This window comes from Mercenaria mercenaria, chromosome 16 (genome assembly GCF_021730395.1).
Source record: "Mercenaria mercenaria strain notata chromosome 16, MADL_Memer_1, whole genome shotgun sequence".
NCBI classification, from domain to species: Eukaryota; Metazoa; Mollusca; class Bivalvia; order Venerida; family Veneridae; genus Mercenaria; species Mercenaria mercenaria.
Window position 1 is genome coordinate 52,983,040 of NC_069376.1, and position 22,895 is coordinate 53,005,934.

Sequence of the window (22,895 nt, forward strand, 5' to 3'; positions counted from 1 at the left end):
GGGGCATAACTCTTGTCAAAATTCAAATCAGAGTTACTTGTATGAAAAACTTAATCAAGATTTGTAAGTTAAAAGGGACCAAAATTCAGCCAAAATTTTCGATGGAGTTATGTACTCTTGCCTAAAACTGGACATGGTGATGGTACACAAGTGTTGAAAGTTTCGAAGCTTTACCTCAAAAGATTTTGTCAAAATGTGGACTTGTACTAAAAACTTAACCAAGGTGTGACACTCACCCCATGGTGAGTAGGACAGCTCTACTTATTCTTCGAACAGTTGTGCTAAAAATGATGAATTTAACAACATTTTATATTGATTGTTATAAATGTGTGATACCAGTTTTATCTTTTTAGCTATTTTATGAATCTTATATCTAATTTTAAATTTTTAATCCTCCCTTTAGCTAAATAGCAAAAACTTAAATATTTGAGGTAATGATTCTTTGAAGTCATAAAATTGATGCATTTTTAATTTTGATGCAACTGAACTTTCTGGCAGGGCCTTGGAACATTTTACAGAATAGCTATTAAGTGTAAGCCATGAGAAAAGTGTGCATGTTCTATTTTGCTGACAAAGAGTTTCAAAGAAATGAATGTCATATTTTGTCAGCCTGGACAGTTGATGGAAAAAAAACTTATTTAATTTTTCTTTCCCTTTTGACCACTGTTTTATTTTAGCTTTAGTTTATTGGTCAATTAAGAGTTGTTTCCCTTAAAACTTCTTAGGTACCATCTCTAATGCATAACATAACATTCTTAGAGTACCCTACTTCATGATATTTTAAACTTTCTTGTATGAACATAAAAAGAATATTTGTATTTTCATCTTTTATTACTCAGTTTTCATATCAATATGCTGACTGTTGGAAAACATAAGTAATCTTGACTGCCAGCAGCCAAGTAACAGCTTATATAACAAGAGGGTCATTGACCCTAAAGCGCTCACCTGTGTACAAGGCTTCAAGTGTGCTTGTGTAACATAATGGTACAAGTACAAAGTTAAAGATTTCTTCTATGTTAGCCTATATTATATACATGTCACAAACATTTTTAAACTTAGGGCAATATTTTGAACAATTATGGTAGACTGTACAACTCTGATATCACATGCCAAATATTAAGGCTCTAGTTACTATTGATTCAGAGAAGAAGATTTTTAAAGTTCTTTATATATAAGTACATGTCACACACAGGGGCATGGCCATTTTTTATCTTCGGGCAATGATTTAGACAATTATGGTAGAGAGTCACACCCTTATATCGCATGCCAAGTATCAATGCTCTAGAGAAAAAGATTTTTAAATTCTGAAAGCTGAAAACGTATTTCTTACCAAAAAGACCCATATGTTCAATGAACCGGAAGCATTTGTATAACTTTGAAAGAGGGTTTCCCAGAGATCATTTCTGTAAAGTTTCATAAAAGTCCATTCAGAGATTTTGGAGATGTTGTTTAATGAAATTGTTGAAGGAAAGTGACCAACCCTCTTGCGGCCATGTTTTTTAACGAATCAATTTTGTTTGAAATGATTTTAAAATTGTGCTAACAGTTTAATACAAGAAGATTTTCTAAGTTTCTACTATATACATATAGGGAAAAGTGACCAGGCTCCCTGGCAGCCATGATTTTAGACGAATCGGATTAATTTGAACAATCTTGGTAAAGCGTCACACAAGGACCATTTGTGTAAAATTATCTTAAAATCGGGCTAGCAGTTTCACACAAGAAGATTTGTAATGTTTCCACTATATACATATAGGGAAAAGTAACCAGGCCCTCTGACGGCCATGTTTTTTGAAAAATCAAAATAATTCGAACAATCTTGGTAGAGGATCACACAAGGACCATTTGTGTAAAATTATGTTAAAATTTGGCCAGCAGTTTCACACGAGATTTTTTTAATTTCCACTACATACATATAGGAGAAAGTGACCACGCCCCCTGGCGGCCATGTTTTTTTGACAAATTGGAATAATTTGAACAATCTTAGTAGAGAGTCACACAAGGACCATTTGTGTAAAATTATTTAAAAATCGGGCCACAAGTTTCACACAAGAAGAGTTTTTAATTTTCAATTACATATAAATATATATATATATATATATATAGGGAAAAGTGACCACACCCTCTGGCTGCCATGTTTTTTGATGAATCAAAATAATTTGAACAATCTTGGTACCATTTGTGTATTTTTTTTTAAATCAGGCCAGCAGTTTCACACAAGAAGATGTTTTAAATTTCCACTATGTACATATAGGAAAAAGTGACCATGCCCCTTGGTGGCCATTTTCTTTGATGGATCAGAATAATTTGAACAATCTTGGAAGAGGGTCACATAAGAGCCATTTGTGTAAAATTATTTTATAATCGGGCCAGCAGTTTCCCACAAGAAGATGTTTTAAATTTCCACTATGTACATATAGGGAAAAGTGACCACGCCCCCTGGCGGCCATGATTTTTCATGAGTCAGTATAATTTGAACATTTTTTGTAGAGGGTGACATAAGAACTATTTGTGTGAAATTATTTCAAAATCAGACCATCAGAGATGTTGTTTGAAGTTTTTTTCTATTTTTAGCTCTGGCAGCCCCAACAACCAAGTGTAACCGTTTGAACAAATTTGGTTGAGGACCACCCAAGGAACATCATGGCCAAGTTTCATCAAAATCCATTCAGTGGTTTTGGAGGAGATGTTGTTTAAACACAATTGTTGACGACAGATGGACGGACGAACACACGACGGACACGTGATCACAACAGCTCACCATGAGCACTTTGTGCTTAGGTGAGCTAAAAACTGGAAGTTTATTTGTTTCACTTTTTACTGTAATTGCAGACACTTTAAAATTGTTCAAAAAAAATCTTACAAATCTGTCAAAAAAGTCTAAAACTTTTTCCATAAAAGTGAATATAAATCCAAAGATTGCACTTTAAATAACATAAGCAAAATAAATCAGAAAACCAAAATTAGCAAAAACTAATCTCTCACGAAAAGATCTTATCTTACAGTACCAACACAAAGTCATCATAAATGCCTGATAATTTCTTCACAAAAGACACAATTTCACATACACCCTCAAACAATAATTTCCTGTCTTTCTACAACCACTGCTACAGCTTTACTACAGAAATCGCCAATATGCTCAGTACTTTCACTAGTCCTATATCCTTGTCTGTGTTTCTGTCTATAAAGTCTATCCCGAGCTTTTTCTTTTTCTCTGAATCTACTGTTCTTTCTTGCCAATGCCCTTCTTTCTCTGTCCCTCTGTCTTTCCAGTTCTCTGTACTTTGGGTTAGATCTTTTATTTGCCATTCTCTGTTTTGCTACCTCGGTTTCCCTTTTTCTGTTTCAAGAATAATTACTCAAGATTTTTCAGTGTGAAAATATTTAAGAAATGATTTATAGCAAAAGAATGCTTTAACACTATTAATGCACAATGGGCGGTTACCGGGCATAATAATATCACAAGGGTGCAGCCCGAGTAAAATTATTTGTACAACATATTACTTCCCGAGAGTATAAATAGTGTTAAAACACAATTTTGCTTTAAATTATTTCGATTCTAATATGCCCTTAATCTAAAACAGTTGACAAAATACAGACGCGCTCTTTCTTGGTCGCAACAAAAACATTGACATCACCGCACATAAACGTAGCATCATTTTAACGTAAGAGTGTTTTAACAGAGACAAGCATATTAGAATAATGGAATGAATCATATTACAACCAAAGTTACAGTAAACAAGAGGACCATGATGGTCCTGAATTGCTCACCTGTCCCCACATGAACTGAGTATGATGTCGTTTTTTTTCTATTATTTGACATAGTGACCTAGTTTTTGAGCTCATGTGACCTAGTTCTGAACTTGACCTAGACATCATCAAGATAAAAATTCTGACCAATTTTCATGAAGATCCATTGAAAAATATGGCCTCTAGAGAGGTCACAAGGATTTTCTATTATTTGACCTAGTGACCTAGTTTTTGACCACAGTTGACCCAGTTTCAAACTTGACCTAGATATCATCAAGATGAACATTCTGACCAATTTCCATGCAGATCCCATGAAAAATACCGCCTCTACAGAGGTCACAAGGTTTTTCTATTATTTGACATACTGACCTAGTTTTAGATCGGACCTGACCCAGTTTCAAAACTGACCTAGATATCAAGATGAATATCCTGACCAATTTTCATGCAGATCCCATGAAAAATATGACCTTTAGAGAGGTCACAAGGATTTTCTATTATTTGACCTACTGACCTAGTTTTTGACCGCAGTTGACCCAGTTTCAAACTTGACCTAGATATCATCAAGGTGAACATTCTCACCTATTTTCATAAAGATTCATTGAAAAATATGGCCTCTAGAGAGGTCACAAGGATTGTCTATTATTTGACCTACTGACCTAGTTTTTGACCGCATGTGACCCAGTTTCGAACTTGACCTAGATATCATCAAGTTGAACATTCTGACCAACTTTCATAAACATCCCATGAAAAATGTGACCTCTAGAGTGGTCACAAGCAAAAGTTTACGCACGGACGACGGACGCCGGACGTTGCGCGATCACAAAAGCTCACCTTGTCACTATGTGACAGGTGAGCTAAAAACAAGAGTTGTAGAAATTAAACCAAACACAGGTTTTTCAAGAAATAAAGTTTTAATATGTAAACAGCTCTTTTCTAACAAATTGGCTTACATGTTTTTCAACATTTAGAAACACGGTGATCTTGACCTTAATTTATAACTTTTTGTCACAAGGTACCCTGACTTGCCAGTATCTTTTGCCTTCCTTCAAAACAAGAGGACCATGATGGTCCTGAATCGCTCACCTCTTCCCACATGACTCAGTTTTGACTATGAAGTTGTTTTTTCTATTATTTGACATAGTGACCTAGTTTTTGAGCTCATGTGACCCAGTTTTGAACTTGACCTAGATATTACCAAGATAAAAATTCTGACCAATTTTCATGAAGATCCATTGAAAAATATGGTCTCTAGAGAGGTCACAAGGTTTTTCTATTATTTGACCTTTTGACCTAGTTTTTGAAGGTACGTGACCCTGTTTTGAACTTGACCTAGATATCATCAAGGTGAACACTGTCATTAATTTTCATGAAGACCTCATGAAAAATATGGCCTCTAGAGAGGTCAAAAGATTTTAATAATTTTAGACCTACTGACCTAGTTTTTGATCGCAGTTGACCCAGTTTCAAACTTGACCTAGATATCATCAAGATGAGCATTCAGACCAACTTTCATACAGATCCCATGAAAAGTATGGCCTCTAGAGAGGTTACAAGGTTTTTTTTATTATTTGACCTACTGACCTAGTTTTTTAAGGCATGTGACCCAGTTTCAAACTTGACCTAGATATCATCAAGGTGAACATTCTGACCAATTTTTATGGAGATCCATTCAAAAGTATGGCCTCTAGAGAGGTCACAAGGTTTTTTATCTTTAGACCTACTGACCTAGTTTCATGACCCTGTTTCGAACTTGACCTAGATATCATCAAGATGAACATTCAGACCAATTTTCATACAGATCCCATGAAAAATATGGCCTTTAGAGAAGTCACAAGGTTTTTCTATTATTTGACCTACTGACCTAGTCTTTGATGGCACGTGACCCACTTTCGAACTTGACCTAGATATAATCAAGATGAACATTCAGACCAACTTTCATACAGATCCCATGAAAAATATGGCCTCTAGAGAGGTCACAAGGATTTTCTATTATTTGACCTACTGACCTTTTTTTTGAAGGCACTTGACCCACTTTTGAACTTGACCTAGATATCATCAAGGTGAACATTCTGATCAATTTTCATGAAGATCTCATGAAATATATGGCCTCTAGAGAGGTCACAAGGTTTTTCTATTTTTAGACCTACTGACCTAGTTTTTGATGGTACGTGACCCAGTTTCGAACTTGACGTAGATATCATCAAGTTGAACATTCTGACAAGTTTTCATGAAGATCTTGTGAAATATATGGCCTCTAGAGAGGTCACAAGGTTTTTCTATTTTTAGACCTACTGACCTAGTTTTTGAAGGCACGTGACCCAGTTTCAAACCTGACCTAGATATCATCAAGATGAACATTCTAATTTTCATAAAGATCCCATGAAAAATGTGACCTCTAGAGTGGTCACAAGCAAAAGTTTACGGACGCATGCACGGACGGACGACGGACACCGCCCGATCACAAAAGCTCACCTTGTCACTTTGTGACAGGTGAGCTAAAAATATATCCGGCAAAAAGCAAATAATTTCATTAGTCAAAATCAATATAACAGAAAATGAATGCTTTTTTTTTTTTTTGGTGGGGTGGGGGGGGGGGGGCGGGGAAGGGGGAGCAGCAGGGCTGACCGGGTGAGAGAACAAAACTTCACAAGTCATGTTGATTATGGAAAATTAAAAATTTAAAAAAAAAAAAAATGTTCTACTAATTGGTTGGTTTGTTACGTACAAATCTGTGGATTTTTAAACAATTAAAAGGCAATATCTGTAAGGAATATTGACCAATTAATAATAATAAAAATTCTGACCAATTTTCATGAAGATCCATTGAAAAATATGGTCTCTAGAGAGGTCACAAGGTTTTTCTATTATTTGACCTATTGACCTAGTTTTCGAAGGTACGTGACCCTGTTTTGAACTTGACCTAGATATCATCAAGGTGAACATTCTCACTAATTTTCATGAAGATCTCGTGAAAAATATGGCCTCTAGAGAGGTCACAAGGTTTTTCTATTTTTATATACCTACTGGCCTAGCTTTTGACCGCACGTGACCCAGTTTCAAAACTGACCTAGATATCATCAAGGTGAACATTCAGATTAATTTTCATGAAGATCCATTGAAAAATATGGCCTCTAGAAGTCAAAAGATTTTAATAATTTTAGACCTACTGACCTAGTTTTTGACCGCAGTTGACCCAGTTTCAAACTTGACCTAGATATCATAAAGATGAACATTCAGACCAACTTTCATACAGATCCCATGAAAAGTATGGCCTCTAGAGAGGTCACAAGGTTTTTTATTATTTGACCTACTGACCTAATTTTTTAAGGCATGTGACCAAGTTTCAAACTTGACCTAGATATCATCAAGATGAACATTCTGATCAATCTTCATGAAGATCCATTCAAGGGTATGGCTTCTAGAGAGGTCACAAGGTTTTTCTATTTCAAGACCTACTGACCTAGTTTTTGATCGCAGTTGACCCAGTTTCAAACTTGACCTATATATCATCAAGATAAACATTCAGACCAACTTTCATACAAATCCCATGAAAAATATGGCCTCTGGAGAGGTCACAACGTTTTTTCATTATTTGACCTACTGACCTACTTTTTGACGGCACGTGACCCACTTTCAAACCTGACCTAGATATCATCAAGATGAACATTCTGACCAATTTCATGAAGAAAGATCCATTCACAAGTATGGCCTCTAAAGAGGTCACAAGGTTTTTCTATTTTTAGACCTACTGACCTAGTTTTTGACCGCACATGACCCTGTTTCGAACTTGACCTAGATGTCATCAAGATGAACATTCAGACCAACTTTCATACAGATCCCATGAAAAATATGGCCTTTAGAGAGGTCACAAGGTTTTTCTATTATTTGACCTACTGACCTAGTTTTTGACGGCACGTGACCCACTTTCGATCTTGACCTAGATATCATCAAGATGAACATTCAGACCAACTTTCATACAGATCCCATGAAAAATATGGCCTCTAGAGAGGTCACAAGGTTTTTCTATTATGTGACCTACTGACCTAGTTTTTGATGGCACGTGACCCACTTTCGAACTTGACCTAGATATCATCAAGATGAACATTCTGACCAATTTCCATGAAAATCTCATGAAATATATGGCCTCTAGAGAGGTCACAAGGTTTTTCTATTTTTAGACCTACTGACCTAGTTTTTGACCGCACGTGACCCAGTTTCGAACTTGACCTAGATATCATCAAGATGAACATTCAGACCAACTTTCATACAGATCCCATGAAAAATATGGCCTTTAGAGAGGTCACAAGGGTTTTCTATTATTTGACCTACTGACCTAGTTTTTGACGGCACGTGACCCAGTTTCAAACTTGACCTAGATATCATCAAGGTGAACATTCTGACCAATTTTCATGAAAGTCTTGACAAATATATGGCCTCTAGAAAGGTCACAAGGTTTTTCTATTTTTAGACCTACTGACCTAGTTTTTGATGGCATGTGACCCAGTTTCGAACTTGACCTAGATATCATCAAGTTGAACATTCTGACTAATTTTCATGAAGATCTTTAAAATATATGGCCTCTAGAGAGGTCACAAGGTTTTTCTATTTTCAGACCTACTGACCTAGTTTTTGATGGCACGTGACCCAGTTCCGAACTTGACCTAGATATCATCAAGATGAACATTCTGACCAACTTTCATAAAGATCACACAAAAAATGTGACCTCTAGAGTGGTCACAAGCAAAAGTTTACGGACGCACGCACGGACGGACGACGGACACTGCGTGATCACAAAAGCTCACCTTGTCACTATGTGACAGGTGAGCTAAAAATGACAGGCATCATCGAAGTATGTTGGTTCGTATTTATTTCAAGTTTCATGTAATTCTACCAGCTTGTTACTGAGAAATGACTGCAGACGTAGATTTCTCATTATATCAAGGGCAATAACTCTAAGGGAAATTGACCAATCCAAAAAAATACTTGACGGGCATCATAGCAGTATGTTGGTTCATGTTCATTTCAAGTTTTATGAAATTCTACCCGGTAGTTACTGAGAAATGGCTGCGGACTGACGCACAATGCCATTTCAATACCCCCCTCCCGATTTCATTGGTGGGGGATAATAAGCTTCAAACTTGTACCTATATTCCTTGTTTTCTCTCTGCTTCCTTTTCTTTAGACATTCTTTCACCCTTCTATTCATTATTGCATCATAGGATTGCTGGCATGACGAAATTTGCTCAAGATCTTTTACTATTTCTTCTGCACTTGAAATAGATCTGACAGCGAATCTGAAGAAAATATTTCTTATTGTTTACAATTATTATTTCTGGCTTGGGTATACCATTCTTCTATTATCATAGCAAGAGTTCCTGGATTTGTTTTATTATATACTTTCTTTGCAAGAACTTTAAAACTTCCAACCATACCCCTGATTGCACACAATGTTGCAGTCTTGTGCCCAGTATAAAAAACAAGAGCTGTCAGTGGACAGCACGCTGGACTATTCTCAGTGCTTGATAGTATAATATAAGCTATGAGTAAAACTTTAACATTACAGTAAGCATATCTTAAGTTGAAAGGGGCCATAATTCAGTCAAAATGCTTGACAGAATTGCCTCCTCCTTTTTACAGACTGGGGTCATGATGATAAACAAGTATGCAAAATATCAAAGCAATATCTCAATGGACTTTGAAAATATTTGGGGTGGTACGCAAACTTTAACATTACAATAAGCATATTCTAAGTCGAAAAGGGGCCATAATTCAGTCAAAATGCTTGACAGAGTTGCCTCCTCCTTTTTACAGACTGGGGTCATGATGGTAAACAAGTATGCAAAATATCAAAGCAATATCTCAATGGACTTTGAAAATATTTGGGGTGGTACGCAAACTTTAACATTTGTGTGACACTAATGCTAACGCTCACGCCGACAGCTCCCCTATTCTTCGAATAGTCAAGCTAAAAATCATGACTTCAAGGGAATAAACTGCTGCAAGAATGTTAAAATGTTTGAGGTACAGGAAAATACAGATCAGCTCCCTTAAAACTGAGCTTAAATTGCCTACATGCACATTCAATCAACCATCCTTTCAAAAATATAAGAAAAAGTATGCTAAATATAAACGGACATGCATGCTGATCTTGGTTTGCACTGGCCTCAACAGCAGAATCACTTGCCGACAGCAGACTTAAGGTTAGTAAATGCACAAAAATACATGTTCTCATTCTCCTAATTATTTTGTCAAAGCAAAATACTGTGAAATCAGCATTATTCACAGTCATGAATTCTTGTAGATTTTGTGAACCTTGTTATTCAAATCCCCAGAAAATAAGTTGTTTTGACCAAATCAAGGAAATTTTATGCTAACAAAATTGTAATTTCACAGTATATATACATGTACATGAATGTAGAAACTGGCTAACTGCCATGGGTTACCTTTCTTGCTGTTCATCGAAGTCCTCACAATCATTAGTAATATTTAATGCTTCTGTAGCAACCAGAGCTTCATTATCAACAACCATCTCCATGGCAACATCATTACCAATAACTATATCTATCGGATCTTCTATTCTTATGGCTGAAAAAAACAACAACAAAAAACAAGAATGTCAAAACTGTATGACACAATGCTCCCTGAAAATGCTTGATGGAATAATAAATATAAAATCCACAACAGGGCTTTGAGACAAGGAATGCAGGAACACCAGGAAGCTTGGTAAAGATTTGCAGAAACTATTTTCCTATTTTATTTACAGTGACCATGATGCATTAACTGGACTACAGGCCCTGCCTTACTCCCAACAGAAGCTATCCACACATCAAATTGGTAACAATAAGTCTATCAGAACTAAAGATACTGAGTGGATATCTTCTCATCACAAGCTACCTATATGCCCAGTTTGAAGTATATACCTTGAATGGTTATTAAGTTATGCTCCGGACAGAGGGATGTCCCCACAATTTGGTATAACAGGTGGTCATTCCAATGTTTGAAAACAAAAGAATGACCAATTAAGGAACAAGAGTTAAATTAACTGTTAAGTAGTTACGGATTTAATACAGTGAATTTCTATTATCCTAGACCACACCTCCTACCATGTAAGGTATCATTCAATTGTTGGCTCAGCAGAGGCATACTAGTATATTATGGTCTATTATTAACAAAAAAGGTGAAGGTCAAGGTTGTGACAACAGCCAAACAGTAATATGACGATGCTAATATACACTAAACAGGAAACTTTATCCACATTTGGTAAAAAGAAAATACTAGGCTGAAAATATTACATGTAAATGGTTTAAGTACCAAATTATTTTGTAACTTCATAAAATGTACAATTGTAAAACAAGAGGGTCATGATGACCCTGGATCGCTCACCTGAGTAATATGAGCTACATGTTTCAAATGTCAAACTGATGATAAAACATTAAGAAAGTCAGCAGGTCACATTCATGGTCAATGAAATTCAGTTTTACGATTTGTGTGCAAAACTGCGTAAGTCTTCAATATTTCAAGGCTGTATCTTAAAAAACAAGACAGTAGGTCAAGGTCACAATCAAGTGGCATCATATTACTTGGGGTCATGATTCATCAGGTAATTGTAATTAAATAGTCTTGGAAATAGGATCAGATGATTTTTTAAGTATTTTTCCTACATAACTCACATAATAACTAAGTGACCCCTGGGTGGGGCCTCTTTAAACTCCAGGGGCATAATTTGAACAATTTTGGTAGAGGACTACTAGACAATGCATCATACTAAATATCAAAAGCCTAGGTCATATGGTTTCTGACTATGTAAAATTTGCGACCCCCGGGGCAGGGCCATATTTGACCCTAGGGGGATAATTTGAACAATCTTGGTAGAAGACCACTAGATGATGCTACATACCAAATATCAAAGCCCTAGGCCAGGTGCTTTTGTACAAGAAGAGTTTCAAAGTTTTCCCTATATAAACCATGTGACCCTCGTGGCGGGGCCATATTTGACCCTAGGGTGATAATTTGAACAATCTTGGTAGAGGACCACTAGATGATGCTACATACCAAATATCAAAGCCCTAGGCCATGTGGTTTTGTACAAGAAGATTTTCAAAGTTTTCCCTCTATAACACTATATATAAACCATGTGGCCCCCGGGGCGGGGCCATATTTGACCCTAGGGGGATAATTTGAACAATCTTGGTAGAGGACCACTAGATGATGCTATATACCAAATATCAAAGCCCTAGGCCATGTGGTTTTGTACAAGAAGATTTTCAAAGTTTTCCCTATATAAGTCTATATAAACCATGTGACCCTCGGGGCGGGGCCATATTTGACCCTAAGGGGATAATTTGAACAATTTTGGTAGAGGACCATTAGCTGATACAGTACTACACACCAGATATCAAAGCCCTAGGCCCTGTGGTTTTGGACAAGAAGATTTCTAAAGTTTTTCCTTTCGGTTGCCACGGCAACCAGAGTTCTGCATGGAATTCAATTCTTTGAACAATTTTGAAAGGGGACCACCCAAGGATCATTCCTGTGAAGTTTGGTGTAATTCTGCCCAGTGGTTTTCAAGAAGAAGATTTTTTTAGGAAATGTTGACGGACTGACGACGCACGACGGACATTGAGCGGTCACAATAGCTCACCATGAGCCTTTGGCTCAGGTGAGCTAAAAAGACAATTCAAGAGTTAGGTCCATGTTTCAGAGAAAAAAGTTCGAACATCATCAAATCATAGAAAGAAAGCATTGTTTTACATGAAAATTTAACAGCATATAAAACATTGATTTCATATTATTCTACAAAACCATTGTCAATTTACTCATATAATTATATGTATTTAATTCCAGAAAGGGACTGCATGAAGGGGCCACACTTCTGGACAGCTTAGTGCCTTTAAAAACTCACCATTTTTAAAAAGTTGTTGCATGTCTTCGTTTTGATGCGCATTTGCAACAGTGTTAAAACCAGTGTTTAAACTTAACATAACTAGGTAAAACATCTTTTGACAATTGTTTACATTCATTTCTTTACATATGGCATTCTTTTTTAAAGGGGGACAACTCCTTTAGAATATTTTAAGTATCCAACTCTATGGGACAGAACAATAAAACATGTATTGGAAAGATAAGTTGTTTGTCAAGATGCTGTTAGTTTACTAAAAATTTCTGTTGTTTTGTGATATACTGCTAAACCTTAAAGTATTGACCACTTTCAATACTATCTACCAAATTAGTATTTACTTAGGAACTGCCTTTTCACATCACTCTTAAAGCTATAACTAAAGAATTCCACATTAAAATACTTTTGTAATAAAAAATATTTGCTGACACATTGTTAACATAAGGGAAATAAAACATTGAAATAAAATTTCCTTGTACTGTATGTATGCACTTGACATTTTTTGTAAAATGTTCTGTCAAATATCTTTTTGGCATTTACCATAGTATATCTTGTGTACAATATTACACCAAGCTGTTTCACTCTGCCTTCAATTTGCAGCACACCTAGTTTTTTTTTAAATCGGAATCACAGAGCAACATCCTAGCTGGAACATTCAGAACATCATTTAACAGATGAAATTTTAATTTGTTTCAATTCTAAGACTTGTTCTCTTTCGTTTTGCAGTCGCTGTCACATTAGAGTTTTCTCCCCTTAATTATTTCAACAAAAAAAATGTCTGATTGTCACAAAATAAAGCTAATTGTACAATATTTAAAACAATGTCAAAATTACATCTGCAAGGCACATGGGTGGTTTTCAAAATAATGAAGCTTTTTCTTCTCTCTCACCTTACTTTAATTCAGTTTAGTTTTAGAATGTGTTTTGGAGCAAATTATATCCAAATCAATGTAGTCAATAAATGTGTGCAATTTTATCTTGATGGCTCAAGCAGTTTTGAAGTTATATTAAATTATATAGCTAATTTTGTCCCCTGTGCACCCAAAAAAGTGTGACATTTTACATGAAGTATGGTTTTCAACTGTGGCTTACTTTTTAAAACCATGTTTTATTGTTACAGCTTTGGCCTTTTTATGTAACTTAAACTTTGCACATTTAAATAAAATACTTCTTTTCATTTACCTACATCTTATTGTTACCAATATTTCACATCTTGTGAAGGAACCCCCTTCACAAAAAATAGTGAAAAAAATACTAAATTTAAATGTTGAACACTACAATTTCATAACCTTATTACTTTTCTGAAGTCTTAATGTTTTAATAAGATCTTTATCCTTTCAGCTGTGAAGACACATTATGATTTTTTTCTTTAATAAATCAACTTTCTCAGAAACTTGATGGGTGTCTATACACCTAAAAATGTCCCCTGTGCACCTTTTCAGTTGTTAAGTGTCAGATTTCTTTTATTCTTTAATTAAAATGGGATTTTGCTTTATTTTCCTTGAAAGGGAGTTACAACAGATACAAAAGCAGTGTTCAACTTCACATATTACTGACTGTTAAACATTCACAGAGCCAAAAGTGATGTCCCCTGTGCACCCTTTTTGACATATATCAATTGTCATAGCATTCCTGTACTTTGCGGTGGCAGTTCTATATTCTTAGCAGTGTGAATGCAAAGTTTAGGCATTTCTTGATAATTTAGCATTATATAAGAAACCCTGGACAATTTAAAATTCACTGTTTGCATTTTTTTCTGAAGTTGCCAATTTTCAAGTTTAAAAGTGGAAACATCAATTTTATTGCTTCTTAGGCTCTTAAGTTTACCTAAATATGTAATGTTCACTAGTAAATATTATGTAGTTAAAAGAATTTTACTTACCATGAACATATTCTATGAATAAATTTTTTGATACAATTTGTCCCCTGTGCACCCTTTTTAGTAAAATTATGAAGTATGTATGAATTTAACTATTCCATTTTATCATGCGTGGCATTTTGTCATTTTTCTACTATGAATAGCATTGCATGTAAATTAAATGATTTCAATGTGTTAGTTATGTATAAAGTCACTTATTTTTCATTTAAAGCATTACATTCTGTTGAATTTTCATGTTTTTGTAGTGAAAATTTTTAATTTTGTAGTTATTTTGTGGAATAAACTAATTTTTTAATAGTATTTGTCTAAAGTTGATTACCATTAGTCTTTTTATGAATAGAAAACTAATAATGGATGAATATTACACTGATCTTCAGTATGTGTCCCCTGTGCATCTGTAAAATAACTCAATTTTGAGTTGACAATTCTAGAAATTAGAATTACTGGACATTCTTGAAATTTGGCATGTGGTTTATAAACATGCAAAGTGTGAGAAAAAAATAGGTTTTATAATTATATGTTAGTTATTTTGCATTCAGCAACAACTTTTATAGGTAAAGTTTTATTTTCATGTCAGATTTGTGCAGAAAGGGTGATTTTAAAAACCAATGTCCACAAACATATGATTAAATAAGTTTCAAACCATACACATACACCCATTACTTATCATTTATGTTGAAAAAATTACTGTTATACATATTTCCTTGTCATAAAACCATGCAACATTTATCACCCATCTTACTGGAAATTCACTGAACTTTCAAATTAAAGGCTGAAATATTTTCTGATTGGCATTTCTCAACACTTTCTTAAAGTTATTTCCTTCAAATTTGAAGTATTTGCTATCATAAAAAATAGGTGACAACCATAAGAAATCAGTTTGAATTTTCAACCCCTATGTCACACTTTTGCTTCATTATTTTGAAAACCACCCACATGCCAGATAAGAGAAGTTTTTGTAAATTGTATTTGTTATAACTTACAGGCTGTTTAGCGAAAGGTCTTTTCACTCAAAGACACCTAAAGTATTTATTAATTTCTATTATTTATTAAAAATGTGTTGAAGACATGTTATTAGAGTTAAAGTAACCTTTAGAATAGATGTATTAAAGAAAACCCAATTAAAAACATCAGTTGAAACAAATTTGTAATTAAAGTTAAAGGGAGGTAAAGCCAATGTTACTATGTAAATTACATATGGATTTGTTTCCCTTGGATATGGTCATTCAAATCAGTTCATCCTAACAATTAAATACAAATAATTTTTGCTCAAAGTCACTATACTTTCCACTAACTGAGTGCCCTGAGTACAGTCTGCCCAAAACGTCCTATTAATTGGACTAGGTTAATCCTTTAGCGACGTGGTTCGAGTCTCACAAGGTCCGGGGTTCGAGCCCCAGTAGGGGCCTTGGTATTTTCTCTCCCTGGGTTTACTTTATCTCGAAAAGAGAAATTGAAAGAAGCAAAAAGGAGTAAATTCAGTGGGTTGCATTTAACAAACTGTAGTCCAAATAATAGGACGTTTCAGGACAGTGTGATAACTTTTGACTGTCGCTGTCCCATCACGTCTAAACTTATTCTGCATATTTCTGTTAGGAAATCCCTAATGATATCTGTTGGGAACATTTTCTGGTGCATATACAAAGTATCTGTAATGATTACATCTCTTATAATGAATATATGTTGACAGTCAAGCATAAAATTGCCTCACTGACAATTTTTTAATGTATATTTTGTTTTGTTTCTGAAATTTAGTTTTATCCGCAGTCCGCTGTGTATTGAAACCAGTGTCAGGGTAAATTTCTCTTCGCACCTGTTTACATCAATTATTTCTGAAGATTTTAGTCTTCTTTAAAAGTTTCTACATGAATATTAATGTTTAATTTATTGCAGCAAGTAAGTCTGACCAATATTTCAACTGGATGCTTGCAGGTGTGTATCGATTTTTCAGCTGGTAGTTGCTGCCCTTAAAAAAACCCTGTATTTTACTGTTAGAGTCATATTTACTGGTCCTTCATGAACACTGCAAAATGAGATGAGTGGCCAATGATTTTGCACAAAGTTCGGCCATGAAGACAAAGTTCAAAAGTGTTTTTGTTTTTTCAACCAACTAATTGGTGTCTTATAGAGGGTAAAACAAAATAAGGCTTCAGTGCCAGGGAAGATTTGTTCATCCAGAAACTAATAATACCAGTTGACGTGTGTTTTTAAAAAGCTACACTTATCCAGTTTGTACATTGTTATTTTATGATTCTACATACAAGTGGCTTCATGGTGGATTGAACGAAGTGAACTGTGAGGTAAATACTAATTTTTCACATTAAACAAGACTTTCTACAGATATTAAGTTAGAGGGTATGAATTAACATGAAAGCTCTTTAGTGATCCAGACCGATGACATGATTGGTTCCAGGTATGCATACTTTACTTTACTTTTTTGTCTTTTCTGGATTATCCACTTCGCCATCAGGTGTGGATCTCAATTTCTTCTTAAAACTGCTCAAGGATGTCGCTGAGACAATGCTTTGGGGTAACTTAATTTATAAGTCAATAACACGATTAGCAAAAAAGTATTTCCTAACATCAGTTCTTGTATGTTTCTTTTCAAATTTCTGATCATGCCCTCTAGTTTGGACATTCGGCTTAATGTAAAGAATTTTTACTATCAGTTTTATAAAGCTTATGAGTTAACTTGTAAGTTTCACATAAATCCTGGTTATTTCTTCTCTGCTCTAAGCTAGGTAAAGTAATCGTGTCATTAGCAAGTCTAAGGCACTGACGTTGAGCTGACTCTAGATGATTTATATCTTTTTTTTAGATGAGGTGACCATATAGGTGAACCGTACTCTAACACCGGTCGTATCATGGTAGTATATAAAGTTCTAATTTTCTCGGGTGTATAACATGTAAAACATCTCTTGATAAGTCCAATTCTTTTGTAAGCCTTTTTAACACTTTCTTTTATATGAGATTCTGACTTTAATGTATTTGAAATAGTAACCCCTAAATCTCTTTGAGAAGGTTCTTCACACAAAGGTGTTCCGTTTAATGAATATTGAAACTGTATAGCCTGTCTTATTCTGAGTACCACACACTTTGATTCATTGAAACGAAGAAGCCAATGGTCTGCCCATGTCCAAAGTGAATTTAAATCAAAATTCAGGGACCATAAGAGCATGTGACATGACATATAACATAATGTAGCATATCAATACCAGATAACCAAATAAATTTTTCAAATGTGGAGGATAAGACATCCATTAGACTACCAAAATTTACAACAGACATTAGGTCCCTTCCTAAACAAGCTGTCGGTAAGTGGCTGTTTTTTTAATTTCTGTCAAATTCTGACATTTGCAATGTTACATCTGACCTGTCACAATGTAAAACAAACTGTAAAAAATGTGTATGCGTTGGACTACAGGGGTCAAATTTAACAATAGTTTGTACTAGCTGAAATTAGCTAGTGCCCATTTTGATCACTAGCTAAAATGAAAAGCTACTGGCCAAAGTTAATAATATTTAATTACTTTATTAATATTTTACTGGCCAAAACTTACTAATTGATCTCTGTTAGTAGCCAGTCACAAACAAAAATATTTTCTATTAGCTTAAAATAGCTTGTGCCATTTTTGTTGAACAATAACATATAAACATAAATGATACATTCCTTTCATGAAGAAAAATGTGTACCTTCAAAACAAACTTTATTAAAGCTCTGAAGACATTTGCTTGTTATCTTATTGACTAGCTGAAATTAGCTAGTACATTTCAAACCCACTAGCTATTTCAAAATTCCACTAGCATTTAGCTTGTATGCTTGTCTAAATTTGAACCCAGGACTAGTAGTAGCACCTTCCCAAAGCATAAAATCAAACCCTGACTGACTAGAAGATGGAAAACTCAACACTACCCGGCCAAGCAAATAGAATGCAAATCATTTACAGACTAACATTCAACAGCGTTGTTGTGCAGAATAATAAAGCATTTCGATGCTACTGATTTATCAAGGAAAGTTACTCCAACAGGTGTTGATGTGAACAAAACGCGAGATGTTTCGTTTTCTATATGAAAATAAATAAAACAAACTAGTGAATTATGATTTAACCTACTGGCATTTTTATTTGTATTTTTGGAGGGGAATTTTATGCATCGGAAAGGGGAAAAAACATACTATTTTGAGGGGGGAATGGGGCCGAATTTCGCCGAACATTTTGGTGAAAAAAAAACGCTGTTTGAATATTTACATTTAAATTTTTCCTAACAGTAAAATGCAGATACAGGTAAGGCTTTGAGGGATGACAACTATAAAATATCAGATCATAAAATAAGTCATCCCAGTAAGGCCTAAAAAAACAATTCTTTGTTTCCAGTAACATGCTAAAAAAAAAATAGGGTAGTTAGGTCGGAAATTTTTTTTTTTTATTTTTTTTTTATTAAGGGAGACTTTTCAGAAATTATTTTTTGTGTCAAAAAATGAATACAAATAAGGGGGTTATGGCTTTCGAACATCTTATTATTTCAGTAAGTTGATTTCTAACATCACTGGTCATGTTTAAATCATAAAAAGTGCAGTTTTGCAACTTTTTGTTAAAAAGTTGAAAAAAAAAATTCTCCAAGGCCATAAAAACATTTAGGGTAGGGCCAAAAAATTAGGGTAGGTCAGGATACCGGAAACAAACAATTTCTTTTTTTACGCCTAAGCCAAATGAGCAAGGCTAAACAAACTAGAGTGGGCAGACCAATGCTCGGCACATACCAACGCTCGGCGTATATCACGTTTCTCTGGGAATTTCTTAATATATATTTAAAATATCAGCTCTTGTGAGTCCCTTCTCGTTTGTTTACATCACGCGTAATTTTATTCAAGTGCGGTTCATTTCCGGTATGGTCACAGTAGAGCAGACGATGCAAGGCTTGCAGGCAGAATTATGAAAAAAAAAACCAATTGTTTTTTTGAATTATTTTATTTCTTTATACTTAAATAAACCATAAACCCTTATCATGGCATTTTATACGTACCCATTGCACTGCACTTTTCTGCAGCTTATGCTGTTCAAGCAATTGATATATTATGTGTACTAATGACACTTCTGAAAAGATTTCCAAAAATAATGGAAATAAATCATCAAATATCATAAGTTATCGATTTCTTGAAGTTAGATTCACAGAATTGTGATAAATTATCTTCCTTGAGATAATTGTTGTATAAAATGTGTTTATTCAATTAATAGATGCAGAATAGAGAGATGGGTAATTTACGTACATGTTTATGTACTTAAAAAAAATCAGCTAATCAATACAACCTATGTCTTGTGTTAGATATATCTCATACTTCACTTTAATGCATAAATTATAAGTTCAAAATTACAACCTGCAGATTAATATGCCGTACGCCGTGCGTTGGTATACTTCCGCATAAACCGCACATGTTTTACTCATAGGCCCCATCTAACGGTATCCTTATGGTATAGCATTATATAGTAAGAAAAGAAAAGGTAGGACACTTCCGAAACACCAGATCTGGTTTGAAGCTAATATAGAACGGACGGTTCAAACGATACACTTAATTATTTGATATTACTGTAATAAACCTACGGCATAAGTTTAACCTTTTTCACTAGTGTATTTTTAAAGAAATCGGCGATTTTCCACGAACTTCAGATTTCTACATCTTCCCTGCTTGTATACATCCGGTTTGCAAGGGAGTGAATTTGTAGTCCTTATTGCGGTGGTCAAAAATAAACCTTCGATATCGAAGGTATAAAATTTTGTGAAAATAAATTGAAAAATTTATATTCTGTACCGGCTTAGCCCGATATAATAATGTTGTGGCCATGCTTAGCAGCGCTCCTTAGTTCGTCTAACTGAATTGACATTTTTGTTTATTATTGTTTGCCGCTATTTTTTCATTCAGTTCTATTGAAGTAATGATGATGAAGGTATATAGCCGAGGTATATCGATTTTTCCCGGTATCTGTCAAACTATACCTATTAACCAATGAAATCGCTGAGGATATTCGCACCGTAGATCCGGAAACAGCGGAGCAAAGCAAATGTTGGACTCGATTCAAAATGTAAAACATGGATTTTATAGCTGTAATAGAACTTATTTGAACATTTTTTGTGGTATATTTGTTAAAATTAATATTTCTAACTAATGTTTAAATTTTATTCTATTGAAATCGATCATATATTAATGAATAAGAGAATATGGGTATTCGGAAGTGTCCTACCTTTTCTTTTTTCTTACTATATAAATGCTATACCATAAGGATATCGTTAGATGGGGCCTGTGGTTTTACTGGTACTATTTTTAGCTCCCGCTTATTACGTCATGGTGTGACTAGAAATATGTAAACAATATGGTTGAATACTCACAGATTGTTCTACAAACTAAAGATAAAAAAGTCAGTAAGTTAATGTAAAATTAGTTTTTAGATTTAAAATATGTAGTTTTTACGACGAGCATTGGTCTGCCCATTCTAGTTTTCTTATATAAAAGTCAACACCCCCTTTTCATTTTCTTTCTAAAGTAGAGATATAGTTCTTTTTGGGATAGGTCTCTGAAAATCTGATATGCAAGAAAATGTCGAAAAACTGTACTAAATCTGGAACAACTGATACGGGGACTGGAAACCGGCATTTATCTTATCTGATGCTGTCGTCCAATCGAAGCGTATGCCGTAGGTTATTCTGCTATTACTCAAACACTTACGCCTTACAGTTTAACTCGTCCTTTCAGTGAAAATCTGGGAAAGCATTTGTTGAATTTTTTGTTGAAAACAAAAGTTCTGCCATGAAATTATTGCCTGCATCTGTTTTTAAATGGAAAATATCTACATTAATGTTACTTTTCACCCTGTGAAAATGGCTAAATCTAGACTTGTCTTACCCAAAAAGAAAGATGTCATTTTTTACATGATATTTCCCTTGTTGATTCAGAGTATTTAGAATAAAAAAATTAGGACATATTTTAGTGAAAATAGCAAGTCAAAACTGTAAACTGTTGCCTGAAAATATTTGTTTATAATATTGCTCTGTTCTTCACCATTTAAATGCGTGTTAAACCTAGATGATTTTCTGCAGTTTTATCTAAAAGTTCGGAATACTAAATGTGACTTCGTTGTCGGCCTTTTTTTTAAAAAAAATATTATTTTAATTTAAATACATTGTATTTTTCACACATCAGTTTTAAGATTAAATTTATTAAACAAATTTTTGGAGTTTAAACAACAATTTCGTTTGATACATTCCCTACGTTCAAGAAGAATGTTTGTTTCTGTATGTACAAATCTGACATTATAAACAATAATTATGACTCTAAAAGATTAAGAAAAGTGTCAGCTTTCTGTTATTTTCCATTTTTTTTATTCAAATCCAACAAAAATCGGCCCTTTGATAAAGGTTTGAAGTTACGTGGTAAAATATTTCTTTAGGGAAGTGAGCTCGAGTTAATTCATAATAATTAAGCATATCACCACATGCAGTCGCATGCTGTTTTTGCTTCAGAATCCCCTTAGATCAATCTCTGATCATCTAATTATCGCCACTTAACATGTGACTGGTAAACCCTTTGAACAATAAGTGTTATAGCTCCATGATTAACATGAGGTAATATGCTAATTACGCGCTAATCGATAGTGGCGAAAACAAAATATCGATCGCTAACGACTGGTCGATATTTACAGGTATGGACGACAGCATAGTACAGATAAATGTATTGATTTATACGGAGTTTCTACTCCCCGTATTAGACCTTCCTGACTAAATTAAGTGGATTTATAGACCTAGAGCAGCCGGATTTAGTGGTGTTCAGCCTGAAGCAGTACACTGTATTTACCTTCCATGTCTGTTGTAATCGAACTTTATCTTTGGTCTTTGCCTTCTTGCAAATCAACCAAAATAGTTTCTGTATAATCATTTATCTAATATTCGGCTGTCAATGCATTTTATTTGTAAAATATTTTGTTTATTTTGTTGTTTTTTTTTCCTCTACTTCTAACCGGTGTCAAGTGAAAGTATTGAATGCGTTATAATCGGTTAATCCTGTTTCCCGTACCAAACCGTACTTCCACGGGGGAGGAAGTGTTACACGAAGGATGGAGTTCTTCTGATAACCTGTCATGTTTTCTTCTGATAACTGTTACGGAGTTCCTGGAAAACGTTACAGAGTTCTTCTGATGTCTGAATGACGAGCCAAGGAATCGATGGATAAAATGGTAATTATTTATCTTTCAATAGAGAGAATGGGGTGTAAAACTAAAGTTTGATGATCAAGATTGCCTGATGTCTTGTGCTATGCGTCAGAAAAAACTGTTTAGTCTAATAATCAGCGCCACCTCTTTGAAATGAAGACATTTTGAGTAA

At 34.5% G+C, this 22,895-nt stretch overlaps 1 protein-coding gene across 1 annotated transcript; it reads right to left on the minus strand.

Moving 5' to 3' along the window:
- Positions 1-812: 812 nt before the first annotated feature.
- LOC123541131 (zinc finger CCCH domain-containing protein 13-like) lies at positions 813-22,555 on the minus strand. Its single transcript, XM_045326537.2, has 4 exons — positions 22,369-22,555; positions 10,194-10,335; positions 8,895-9,044; positions 813-3,340 (listed from the first exon to the last, which is right to left on the minus strand). Exons 1-4 carry the CDS (start codon positions 22,373-22,375, stop codon positions 3,073-3,075), a joined length of 567 nt encoding a protein of 188 aa, XP_045182472.1. The 5' UTR covers positions 22,376-22,555; the 3' UTR covers positions 813-3,072.
- Between the last annotated feature and the right edge of the window lie 340 nt (positions 22,556-22,895).

Coding starts and splice junctions, on each gene's coding strand:
- LOC123541131 (XM_045326537.2), bottom strand. Junction 9,045..10,193: donor TTCGATGAACAGCAAGAAAG/GTAACCCATGGC, acceptor TATTTTCTTCAG/ATTCGCTGTCAGATCTATTT. Junction 3,341..8,894: donor AGAGAAAACAAGGAATATAG/GTACAAGTTTGA, acceptor TTCTTGAAACAG/AAAAAGGGAAACCGAGGTAG.